Source organism: Gadus chalcogrammus, chromosome 18 (genome assembly GCF_026213295.1).
Source record: "Gadus chalcogrammus isolate NIFS_2021 chromosome 18, NIFS_Gcha_1.0, whole genome shotgun sequence".
NCBI lineage: Eukaryota > Metazoa > Chordata > Actinopteri > Gadiformes > Gadidae > Gadus > Gadus chalcogrammus.
In genome coordinates this window covers 6,098,272-6,111,022 of record NC_079429.1, presented here as the reverse complement: position 1 = coordinate 6,111,022, position 12,751 = coordinate 6,098,272, and the positions used below count along the sequence as shown (strand labels likewise).

Here is a 12,751-nt window from a genome sequence, read left to right as displayed (position 1 = left end):
GTATCCAATGCAGTGGACTCCACCATACAAGCATGTGCATGTCCCACAACCTAATCTAGGCCTTCGTGGTTCAAAACACGACGTCATCGACGTCACTCTTCCCCCATCAGTTTATGAGAAGAGTTACGAATAAGGAGTAGATACATTAATGATTCAGCAGTTTAATTAAACTACATAAAAAAATGAAATAACAGATCAGGCTCTTCGTTGTATTGGTTCCCAGCCCTTTCCCAAAAGGAATGGAAACACATTTTAGCAATTATCTGTTGGAAAGATCAGCTATTATAATAATTTGCCTAAATGAACAGTAAACATAGTGTTGTTTACAGCAGGAGGCAATTCTGTTGTAATCATCATTGTGTCATTCCTCTCTTTATTTTCCATAGACTGTGCAAGCATACATTATTTGAAGAATTATTTTATTAAGATTGAAATTGCCAGGAACAAAAAAAAATAGCTTTTATTTTAACATATATGAATGACCCATCCATATTGACTGAAACATATGTATGAGGATTGTTATTATGTATGTATATAACATGCATTATGCATTTGGTACACATGCATTATGCTGTTCAACGTTCAACATATAAAAGCGAGTGTACCATCTGAAAGATGGATGATAATTGACTAGAGAGAACTCTAAGTATAACATTATAAAGATTATTTGACCCGTCTTGGAAAAGTAAATTGGTTGCCTGATGGATTAAAAAAATCACTGTAGGCCTATTACATATTTGACATGCATATACTTCCTGTAAACGTCCATTGACATATATCTATAGTCCCTTTAGTAAATCGTTTTTAAGTTATCTAAGGGGTCCATTAAGTTTAGGCCTACAATAACCTCGTTCCCTGGCGTTCTCGTCTCAACACAGAACGCCTGGAACGAAATGCTCCAAATGAGCGTTATGGAGAGGGGGACGACGATGACGACGACGACTTTCAGTTACGTGAGCTTGGCAGCGAATGGCGAGAGAGGGCGGGACTTCTGAGAGATGGATATCCGTTTCCGTCAAACATTTCGAATATTGCTTCGTCAACTATTTGGTCAAAACTCCATGATAATTATCCTTGTTGTTGTGGCTTTTGTCATAATTGTTACTCTACTTTTTCAGATGTTCTTATTATCCTCGATCAGGGGACTGTTAACCTGCGTACACAGCGCGCAGGAAGTAAGAGACCGGAAAATGCGCTGAGGTAGACCGGGATAACGCTACAAGTCAATACCCTCTCTCAGCCTTATTTCTAACTATATTTCCACTGCCCCCACCCCGTTTTAAGGGTTCAACCGTAAACAGGAGAATGCGGATACCAGGAAGGTCTTCTTAAAAAGATAAACATACACCGCTAAGGTAGAAACGAAGAGGGTCCTGCTGAACACATAGACACCCTGCTACGGTAGCCTTCCAGAAATATTCCCCTCTCCAGTGCAGTTAGTTACAGATAGGCAGACTGCGACGACACGGTAGTCGAAGTCGGTCATCATGGCAATGAAAAGAATAAAGAGGGTAAGTTTTGCTACACATCTACCACAAAGGCATCTCCAAATACTGTCCCCGTTGCATTAGCTATTTCTTTAGCATATTTGGTTGTTAAACGCCTTTCGTTGGAGCCCCGTCAGTCGAAACCACATTTGTTGTAGGCTACTTGATCGTGTTTCCTGTGTTGGTCGTTATCATGTTTCCCCGATACGTGTCTCAAAGTGTCGTGGGGTCGGAATGACGTCTGACGATTTAAAGTTTGGACCTAGCCTTGATCATCAGTGATGTAATCACTGACACACGCAAGTCGCAGTTTCTTCTATCTCTGTCTGCCTTTATGTAACTCACACACATCATCACGGTGTATGTTGTGATGTATTTGTGTGTTCTTCAGCTCCATGGGACGGTATATGTACCCTTGGAGGTTGGATTGGGTTCGCGTTGTTAATGTGCCTCTTGTTTGGTTTCGCTTCTTATCTGACCTGACTTCCTCCTTATTACGTCCCATCCAGATCCTATCTGCGGTGCGTTCAGTACATTGAAGATGCTCACTCGTTTTACATGATTTCAGACCACCGTCATCGGGTGTTTTATCAGTTTGTGGCAAATCATCTGAGTTGAAGTTAGGGACAAGATGAGTCACTGGGTCTGCAAAAGAATATGTTAAATCGATAGGCTCCTACGTAGATAAGAAGATGTCAAATAGTTGCCTGCTTTTTAATAAAAGTTAATATCTGTTCAATATTTTCTAACATTTTATTTCTTTATAACCCTAATTCATTAATTCTGTTGTGTGTGATATTAAGGAGCTGGACGAATTAAAGAAAGATCCTCCGGCACAGTGTTCTGCTGGACTAGCTGCGGACGACTGTAAGCACATCTCCAGACTTCGTATTGTATTACTGAACTAGGTCTTGCTCAGATAAACATAACGTGCATGCATCTATACATACATGCATGCATACATGCATACATACATACATACATACATACATACATACATACATACATACATACATACATACATACATACATACATACATACATACATACATACATACATACATACATACATACATACATACATACATACATACATACATACATACATACATACATACATACATACATACATACATACAGTGAGGGAGGCATCTAAAACATTGGAAGTCTTTTAATGAAGAAAATAGTTTAGCTTACATGTTGTCATCTTGTTTTATCTTTCTGTATCTCCTCTCTTTAGTAAAAGCATATAATTCATATTTTTCTCATAAGAAATTGCTTCTGGGATGCCTTTGAATATGTTGAGAATCATCATACCATTTTTATGATAATTGATGATTTTGCTTAAAAAAAAAAAGGTTGTTTGACTGGGATCTCTTCAACAGCTTTCATAATTTTGTAATTACCGCAAGGCAAATTACAAAGATATATCTACGGGTGAAGCATGCTATGGTAGTCAGGTGCCTCTAAAAAGGCAAAGAATGACCTATAAACCTATTAAAAGTACTAAAAATGAATAATGGGGATTTTGTGATTTACATTCTCTCTCTCTCTCTCTCTCGCTCTCGCTCTCTCTCTCTCTGACCTAGTGTTTCATTGGCAGGCAACCATAATGGGCCCAGTAAGTGTGTGTTTTATTTACCCATCATCATGGTGATGAATTGCGAACTTGCCACAAACGTAAAGATGTAATTTGAACAATAGCTCGTATTACTTGTGTATTAAAACCAACCGGTTGTAAAAAGTTACAATTCAGGTTCACCTGAACTTTGTTTACCAACTGTATTCTTTAAAAAATTGACATTTTCGGAAACCATTGAGGGAACCATTTAAAAATATGGCAATAGGTCATAACCTTTTTATTTCTTACTTGGTATGCTTGATACTATTAAACATCAGTAGTCGTGTTTTTGGTTGGGAGGATTTGGCTAGAGTTTCATTCTGAAAGTCATCATCACATCTGGCTGTCATAACCTTATACACAAGGTGTATGCGTTACTACCAAGCATGATTATTCTTCGATCATTATCCTTGATCGCAAGGACGTTACTTAGACTCTTTTTGACCGCTTCCATTTTAACATGTGTGCCATTTTGAAAAACAAAATTCCATTATTGTGCATTTCAACAAATCCGTTGTTCTTGTTATCTTGTCCATGTTAGAATGACAGTCCATACCAAGGGGGAGTCTTCTTCCTCACCATACATTTCCCCACCGACTACCCCTTCAAGCCCCCCAAGGTGAGCACTCCATGTCTAAAGCTCCATGACAATGATAAGTTAACCTCCAGCAGAGGCCACTGTCAGCGGTGCCATTCATTCCCAATTGGCCTAGCGTCAGAGCTCAAACTGGCGTTGGAGCTCAACCTACCCTCTGCGATGCCATTGATTCCCTATGGGCCTAGTGTCGGAGCTAAACCTAGCCTCTGCGTTGCCGTTCATTCCCTATGGGCCTAGTGTGGGAGCTCAACCTAGCCTCTGGGATGGCATTCATTCCCTATGTGCCTAGCGTCGTACTTCATCCTAGCGTCTGACTCTTATCAGGGTCACAGGGATTCGCTCTTGAAAGCCTGCTGTGTGTCAACCAATCACAGTCAGAAGAAGGCAGGAGTGCAAAAAAAAAAGCAGCCTAATCCATCAAGTTTCTCAGGATTCTTGACACCTGAATACACCATCCGGATGACTGTTCGGTGGATGTTGCAGGTCAGGTATTTTTTGCAAAGGAAAGTCACGTGTGAAGTTTTTGTTAAAATAACACACACAAAAACCGCTTTTCACATGCCTAATGTACCTCTACAAATGGGCACCTTTGAAGGATGGGCCCTACGGGTGCCATTTTGATTCATGGCCAGTGCTGGAGAATCCAGTAAACCAATTTTTGTAATCATTGTAATGTCTTTAATTTATCCATATGGAAAGGTTTGGATTTTTATGCATATACTATATAAATGGCACCATTATTGTCTGTCTCAGCCTATCATTGAGGAGATGTGAGGGGTTATCATCCCGTTCTGTGGCTTTTTTTGGACGCAGTTGTACCCAAACAACTCTGGTGGGATCCGACCGGGGGGGATTACAGTACCACCTAATCCCTTCTTGACGCGCAGGATTTGGTCGTGACTCAAATCATTGTCCGGTTGATTAAAACCCTGCGATTTGTCCGTCCCTATGGAAAGGGCCTCCAGCTGTCAGACGCATACGTCATCGTCTCTATACGCCCGGGATCGGGTATCGAGTATCACCAGAGAACATGTGGAAAAACTGGCTCCGCCAAAAAGTGACTTGACACTGTATTTCATTTTTGTGTTTATTTACAGATTACGTTCACGACCAAAATCTATCACCCAAATATCAACAGCAACGGGAGCATCTGTCTGGACATCCTCCGCTCCCAGTGGTCCCCGGCCCTTACCGTATCCAAAGGTAACGCCGCCGTCCGTGCGTCCGTACCTACGCAGACTGAACATTTGGCACGTTCTCCATCAACCGTTCATTTTTACGTATTTTTCTTCCAGTGTTGCTGTCCATATGTTCGTTGCTGTGTGACCCCAACCCAGATGACCCCTTAGTCCCGGACATAGCCCATATTTACAAGAACGACAAAGAGAAGTGAGTATTCTGCACCCCATTTGAACCTCCAATCTGACAATGCCCAGCCACGGTCATTTGAACACGCATACACGTTGTATGCTAGCTAGCTTGTGGCTACACGTTTGTATGCAAGCTAGCTTGTAGCTAGCCTAGCATACAAGGCTTAATGTAGCACTTTTTGTACCTCATAAAGTGCTTTTCAATCAAGAAGGGTCTGTTGTTCTGGTTGTGTTCACGAGGCGTTACAAGAGTGAGTCCTGGGGTTATTTTAAGTGAAAACATAACATTTATTCTATAATGGATTTGCTACACACTGACAGCCCTAATATATCATATTTTTTTCCCCCTTTACAGATACAACAAATTAGCCAAGGAATGGACCCTCAAGCATGCAATTATGTGAAAAAGAAAAATGAAACCAGATTTTTTTTTAAGTCACAATACACTGTAAAGTAGTATGTATAAATAAAGTAACAAACATCAATGTGTACCACCGTCGAAACTTAACAGCCATATATCCTGACTTGGCGCTTTTGTTTTTAAATATAGCTTTGTATGTCATCAATGAGGGACCCTTAAGAAAATTAACCCATTCCTGATGTCCACTTGGTGGGAGCAATGACATTATAACATTCCTTATATCACGCATCTTAATATGTCTGGGCTTCTATTATGAATAGTTTATCATGTTTTGTGTACAGTATTAAAGCATCAGTGAACCCATGCTGTGAAGTTTTTCTTTGGTATTGAAACCCCCTGTCCGACCTTGGGGGGCTTGTTCTGGCAGCGGATGTGAACATTGACCATTGTCCGTTCTTCACAAGCACCCCAGTGGAAGCGTTAGACAGTCACTGTAGTTTCCTTTCTGGGATTCATTCATTAATTCCCCTGATTTACCCAGGACACTAGCTAAAGATTGGGCTTGGCTGCAGGTGTTCAGGCAATTAAAAGTTGCAGTTGAACAGACCTTTTTACTGCCTTATTAGTGGTGTCTTCATAAAAGCTCACTTCCTTTTTTCTTTACCAATTTTCTTATCTGTATTTTTATTTATTTTTTAAATATGGGCTGTTCTGATAGACGCATGTTACCCCTTATTTTGCAACCTCTGAGGTCAATTGAAGGGTTATTCATTAGAAAGGCTTTGAGTTTAAACTGTAAAATCTGATGGGAGGTATGCTATTTAAAGAACAAACTAGAGTGGATCAAATTAAAGAACCGCAGATTCAACTTTGACCCAATTAGCCGAATGAACTAACATACAGCTGGTTGCGTAACATTCTTTAGGTTGGTGCCCTGCATTGTGCTGGTGAGAGAATGAAACATTTCTAGTGTGGCAGGTCCATTCTGTCCGTCATCCACGACTGCTGATGATAAAGATACAACACGTATTTAGTAAGTCGCTCTTAAATATGTTTACATGGATACTGCATAAGACAGAAAACAACACTTTAATTTTCCTAGTCCACTATAAAGACTAGTAAAGTAAATTCAACTCTAACCGTTAAACTAACCATTGCATTTTTTATTTAAGGTCATTTATCTTTTTGTAGAACTGGTACGTATTTCGCTTTCCAGTATGGTAAGGGTTTGTTAAACCAAATACATTATTAATTCAATAAAACCGCAAGAATCAATACTACACTGTATTGTCCAGACCAAAACGTCAGTACGCATTGGGGACCTTCAGGAAGGCCGAACAAAGGTGGTTGGAAGGGGTGAAACGAGAACCCAGAGTGTGGAGGGAACTCGATTGCCAGATAGATTATGTTGAACTGAAAGCCGCTGGGTGTGGAGAGCATGAGCTTCAGTCTGGATGAGATGAACACACCACTGTGGTGCTAAAAAAGGAGAGTGTGGAAATGAGACACCTCTGTGATGAAGGACTACACCTCTAACAGGCCTTCATCACAGAGGACAACACAGTTGTCGCCCATTACAGAAAATTACGATTCTGAAGCTCTGTATATATGCTCCACTGGTATTTGCCTCTTGTGAAAAAGGTTTATGTTGGACAGACCGCAGCTTAAACATTGATACACACAACTCGACAGCAACGGTCAAACTGGTCAAATATTGCTTCAGCAATCCCAGGGGGATGTGAATCGGTTACAAATGATCTGAATGTATGTAAGACAAATACAAAAACTTTATTATACACCAATGAGTGCATACTTTATAAGGCCAAACGCCCTGGTGTTAATTCGTACTACGTCCCATGGAAACATGAACTGGAGGTTCACATGCAACCAACTGCTTAATTATGTTTCTGCTCCATCACACACCGGATGGACCCCACCTTGTGTACCATCTGAAGTATGCTCTTGTTATCAACATCAGCCTGATGATGTTTTGGTAAAAGGGAAGCGTGCCCTGCTATCATTAGCCGGTCCGTACACAGACACATCAACCAACCCTTTTCCCCCGGGGATCAATAAACACACGAGAACGTCAAACCATTGAAGCCCTAACAATACCGTTTGATTTAGCACTTTTTTTTTGCTGTGTTTTCTAAGTTTTGCGGGTTTTTTGTCCCGGTTTTTGTTTAGCCAAGCAAGAAAAATATATTAATAGGTGTTCTTGTCAGGCATCTAATAAATAAACACACGGTTCTCTCTCCCAAGTGGTTCACTTGTACATTGGTCTTTGGGTGAGAGAAGGCGATGCGATGGACACAATGTCCTGGTGGGAGGACTCCTTTAGCGTGGAGCCTCTAACGATCTGACCTTCAGACCTTCTTTGGTGATGGTCAGAGACTCCGCTCCCGGAGCAGAGGAACCAAGATTCTCTCGTGGAGGAAATGCGCTTCTCTCTGCACTTTCAGCCCTTCCTCAATGTTAAGTCTCCGGCCTATTACATGAATTAGATCGTTTAGAGTCTTAATTTTTCCAGCATTGAAGTACACTAGTATTTCAATACACGTGATCAAACGCTATTACTTTGATTGAGCATAAGTAGGCCTACATCATGTATGTTTCATCAAACATTTCCTAAGATATGGATGTTAGCAAAGGTAACACATGGTAATGAGCAGATGTATTCAAATACTGTACAAAAGTAAAGTTTCAATCTTTGTTATAATTGCTTTAGATATTAGAAGTAGGCTTTAATTTAATAAAGTGAGTTGCAGTACATGTTACAGGCAGTAGAGCTCAGTGACGGCTCATTTTAATTTAAATGTTGGCCTGGCCTGCATGTCACTGCAAGTGTAGGACTATTCATAGCCTCTTTGATAATCTGTCATTTCACAATTGCCATTTCTAAATCAAGAATTATAGATTATGTAACACCTATTTCCTGCCAACACTCATCAAACCTTTCTTATGTCATGACCTGTCAGTCAAATTTTGATCTTGCATCTTTCAATTGAATTCAAATCAAATTCAATGAAAGTGTCTATGAACCACTACTCAAACAGACTACTACTCAAATGACTGAAGAGTTGGGTAGTCTGATGAAAGTGGGCCACTTGATAGGACACGCTTGGTTTTGACCTGCATCTCCATGTAATGTAATGTAATGTAATGTAATGGTTGAAGGGACCAGCAATCCGGCCCAGAAATCCTTCTCCACGGTTTCTGGAAAGAAAAAAGAATTCTAAATAAACTTGCTTTCAAACTGACAGGTGTCAGAATCATACTGAAGAGGATTAGGGCCACATGTGATTATTCTTTTGAGTTCTGACATTAAAGTCAGAGTTTAGGCTCAGGATTCGGGCCCATATGTGGAAAAAAAATCATATATGGCCCTAATCTTCTTCCGTATAATCTAATCTTACATAACAGATGTTAAAGACAATGTTCTAACAACCTTTGGAAACCTTTTGTCGTTCTTGAATGAACGCCTGCGAACAGCTTGGGACTGACCCTCTATAGTTTCTTAGAGAGTGTTTATTTTCAATCAATTGAGAGAACGCATGAGTGAGAGTGTGATCAGTGTGGAGAACACCAGAGTGAGAGTGTGATCGGTGGAAGGAACACATTAAGTGAGGCGGTGATCGGTGTAGAGAACACATGGGTGATGGTGGCCACTGACAGCGGTGTGCTGTAAAGACATGTTCCTCGTCCAGCGGTGGGCTGAGGCCGAGGGCTGCTCGTTTTCGATGGTTTCAGTTTAACACGTTCCCCTCAGGCATTTCAGATGTATGGAGTCTGCCTGTAGGGCTTCTTTCTCACGGTTAAATCTGTACATATTCAGATGTTCCAGGTCAACTTTAGGCCACAACTGTCTTTTATACCTCGGTGTTCGGTTTAATACGCAGATGTCAGTGTGTGGCGTCACTGGGGTATTCTGTAGGATTAGCATCAGGTTTATCATTTAGAATCATCATTCGTATCATCAAAATTAGAGGATTTTCATGCTCAGGATTACTTTTGTGATTATTAACATTAGGATTATAATTTGTAGCGTACTCCTTAGCCTAGCCTGGAAGGGGATAACAAGGGTAGGCCTACTATCTTAAGACAGTCAACTCTTTTTGTTTCCCCAACCACGGCAGATGCTTAATTACTAGATATTAGTGCACATTTAGACAAAAAAGTATATGCTTGAGCAAGTCAATTTCTAATCAGGGGTTAATTTTTTCTTTCTTCGGAAATGTCCCAAAACTCTGTGATGATGATGACAATGATGATTTTGGAAGTTATTTGCTGGTATCTTTTCCAGATACAAAGAACCTATTCAGGGTACTGCATGCTTGTTCCTGTTGGTTTAAACATTAACAATTCAACAGTTAACATAAGACAGGACACAGTTGAATCCCCAAGTCCCTTTAATATTGATCACAATACACTGAAACGTCTATGTGCATGCAACTGGGCGCCACAGACCAGACAGCTGAACAAGAACCACTTCCTCCTTCAGTTTCATGTACATCGAAACACACACACCACCACAAAATGAACATCCGTCATAAATAAATAAATATGATTCGCTTCAAGAACTCTTTTTTTATTCTGTACTCGTACTTCACATTTTCCTGATCACAAACGGAATAGCCTACCACATTTCATGATGGCAACCGCCAAAGTCTCACATGCACTGTTACCACGGTGACAGCAAAAGGATGATTTTGAACAACACAGAAACCGCAACGCACAACTGATTGAGAGGAATGCCACAACGCGACACACAAACAACCATCTACTGTACTCTAGGACGGGGAGGGGGGCGGTCACCTGACCAATAGATTCACAACGGCTCCGTCTGATGGCTAACAACGAGCCACAGAGTAGCCCTAGGCTAACATGGTGCTACTTACTTATAAGCCTACATTTGATCATAAAGGTAGTAGGGGCAGCCATGCATTATACTATGATTTGTGTGGATTGTGGAAATATGCAGTTCTCGCCTAACCATTGGCCAATCGAATCTTGGTTTTACCCTGTGCCAGTGAATGTTGGATTTTCCATCATCGATCAATCCGTCTTATATTTATCTTTTAATAAGTACGAAGTTTAAGTCTTGGATACGGAAGAGGATTAGGGCCACACATGTAAAAAAAAATTAAGTTCTGACTTTATTCTCAGAATTCTGACATTAATCTCAGAATTCTGAGATTAAAGTCAGAATTCTGACATTAATCTCAGAATTCTGAGAAAAAAGTCAGAATTCTGACATTAATCTCAGAATTCTGACTTTAATCTCAGAATTCTGAGAAAAAAGTCAGAATTCTGACTTTAAAGTCAGAACTACGGGTATCTGTAAGGACCAACCTCCGTGGGAGAGACACTTTGCTTTATGCAGTTGGAGGAAACCTATGGAAAGCCGGTAAAAGTGCAAAACCGCACGGAATCCGTGCGGTTTGGCAAGAAAAGTTTTGAATGTCTAATAGCCGCGTGGAAAATAGTGGAAAATACATTTGTGTTTAGTACAGTGATATATTTGTATATGTTAGGCTATATATTGAGATGGCAGTGTGCGAAATACCCGTCAATATTCGGGGATGCCCTCATCCCCAGATTGTTCTCGATATGCAGTAGCCAGCTAGGCCATAACATTACAATATTTCATGGATGCAAGCAAGCCAAGACAATCAATCTATATCTATAGCCTACATGACAACACACGCACACGCACACGCACACACACACACACACACACACACACACACACACACACACACACACACACACACACACACACACACACACACACACAGACACACACGCACACACGTTAAACACACTGGTAAAGCAGGAGCCTGCATTGGCTAAAGTTGTTGGGATGCACGTTATTTTATAACAGGGAGGGCTCACCAAGTCCAGTATTCAGAATTCAAAGCATTTATTCACAAATACGTTCTATTTTTTTGACAAGCGGAGCCGATCCTGTGCAAGTATGCAAATTAGCCATGTGCGCGAAACAGAAGATAGACGCAATGTAACTGATTGTTGTGCATTGTTGTGGATATGTAGGCTGGTTAGTTGTGGTTGTTTGTGGTCTTAGTGAAACAGCTTTGCCTTGGAGTTGGAGTGATTGTGTGAATGTGCGAGAGAGAGCGCACCTGCCGTGGTGATGTTGGGCTTGTTGTGGGCTTATATGTGATCAATGATGTTGGCTATCTGTCTGATCGTATTAGCTGTAGATCGGTCATACTGCAGGCTCTCATTTGCAAATGCACTGATTGTGTGCCCGTCTCCGATATGCTATATACCTGGCATTTATTCAGTTCATGTTCTTCTGAGTGCGCAAGAACGGTGCCAATTATGGTCGTGTTTGCATTGTAATGCACAACTTTGCCCCTCCCTGTTATAAAATAACGTGCATCCCAACAACTTTAGCCAATGCAGGCTCCTATTGCTTTACCAGTGTGTTTAATGTGGGTGCGTGTGTGTCTGTCTGTGTTTGTGTGTGTGTGCACATGTAGGCTACAGATATAGATTGATTGTCTTGGCTTGCTTGCATCCATGAAATATTGTAATGTTATGGCCTAGCTGGCTACTGCATATCGAGAACAATCTGGGGATGAGGGCATCCCTGAATATTGACGGGTATTTCGCACACTGCCATCTCAATATGACTAATAGCCGCGGCTATTAGTTCCGTACGGATTCCGTACGGAATTCTTGCACTTTAACCGTGCCATTCTAGGGCCGGATTGTGGCCTTCTTGGCTTTCCATAGGTTTCCTCCTACTGCATAAAGCAAAGTGTCTCTCCCACGGAGGTTGGTCCTTACAGATACCCGTAGTTCTGACTTTAAAGTCAGAATTCTGACTTTTTTCTCAGAATTCTGAGATTAAAGTCAGAATTCTGAGATTAATGTCAGAATTCCGACTTTTTTCTCAGAATTCTGAGATTAATGTCAGAATTCTGACTTTAATCTCAGAATTCTGAGAAAAAAGTCAGAATTCTGAGATTAAAGTCAGAATTCTGACTTTTCTTCTCTGAATTCTGAGATTAATGTCAGAATTCTGACTTTTTATCTCAGAATTCTGAGATTAATGTCAGAATTCTGAGATTAATGTCAGAATTCTGACTTTATTCTCAGAATTCTGAGATTAAAGTCAGAATTCTGACTTTTTTCTCAGAATTCTGAGAATAAAGTCAGAATTTAATTTTTTTTTACATGTGTGGCCCTAATCCTCTTCCGTACTTGGAAGCTTGTACTTCAACTCTGTATTTTTTGGAATGTAAATAAATAATAATTATTAATGTGACGTTTTTTTTCCCCCTA

At 40.6% G+C, this 12,751-nt stretch overlaps 1 protein-coding gene across 1 annotated transcript; it reads left to right on the top strand.

The window, feature by feature from the left end:
- Nucleotides 1–1,269: 1,269 nt before the first annotated feature.
- On the top strand, nt 1,270–6,350 carry LOC130371447 (ubiquitin-conjugating enzyme E2 D4-like). The gene is made up of 7 exons (XM_056577222.1): nt 1,270–1,511; nt 2,291–2,354; nt 3,077–3,108; nt 3,650–3,727; nt 4,804–4,909; nt 5,002–5,095; nt 5,432–6,350. Exons 1-7 carry the CDS (start codon nt 1,488–1,490, stop codon nt 5,478–5,480), a joined length of 447 nt encoding a protein of 148 aa, XP_056433197.1. The 5' UTR covers nt 1,270–1,487; the 3' UTR covers nt 5,481–6,350.
- Nucleotides 6,351–12,751: the final 6,401 nt, after the last annotated feature.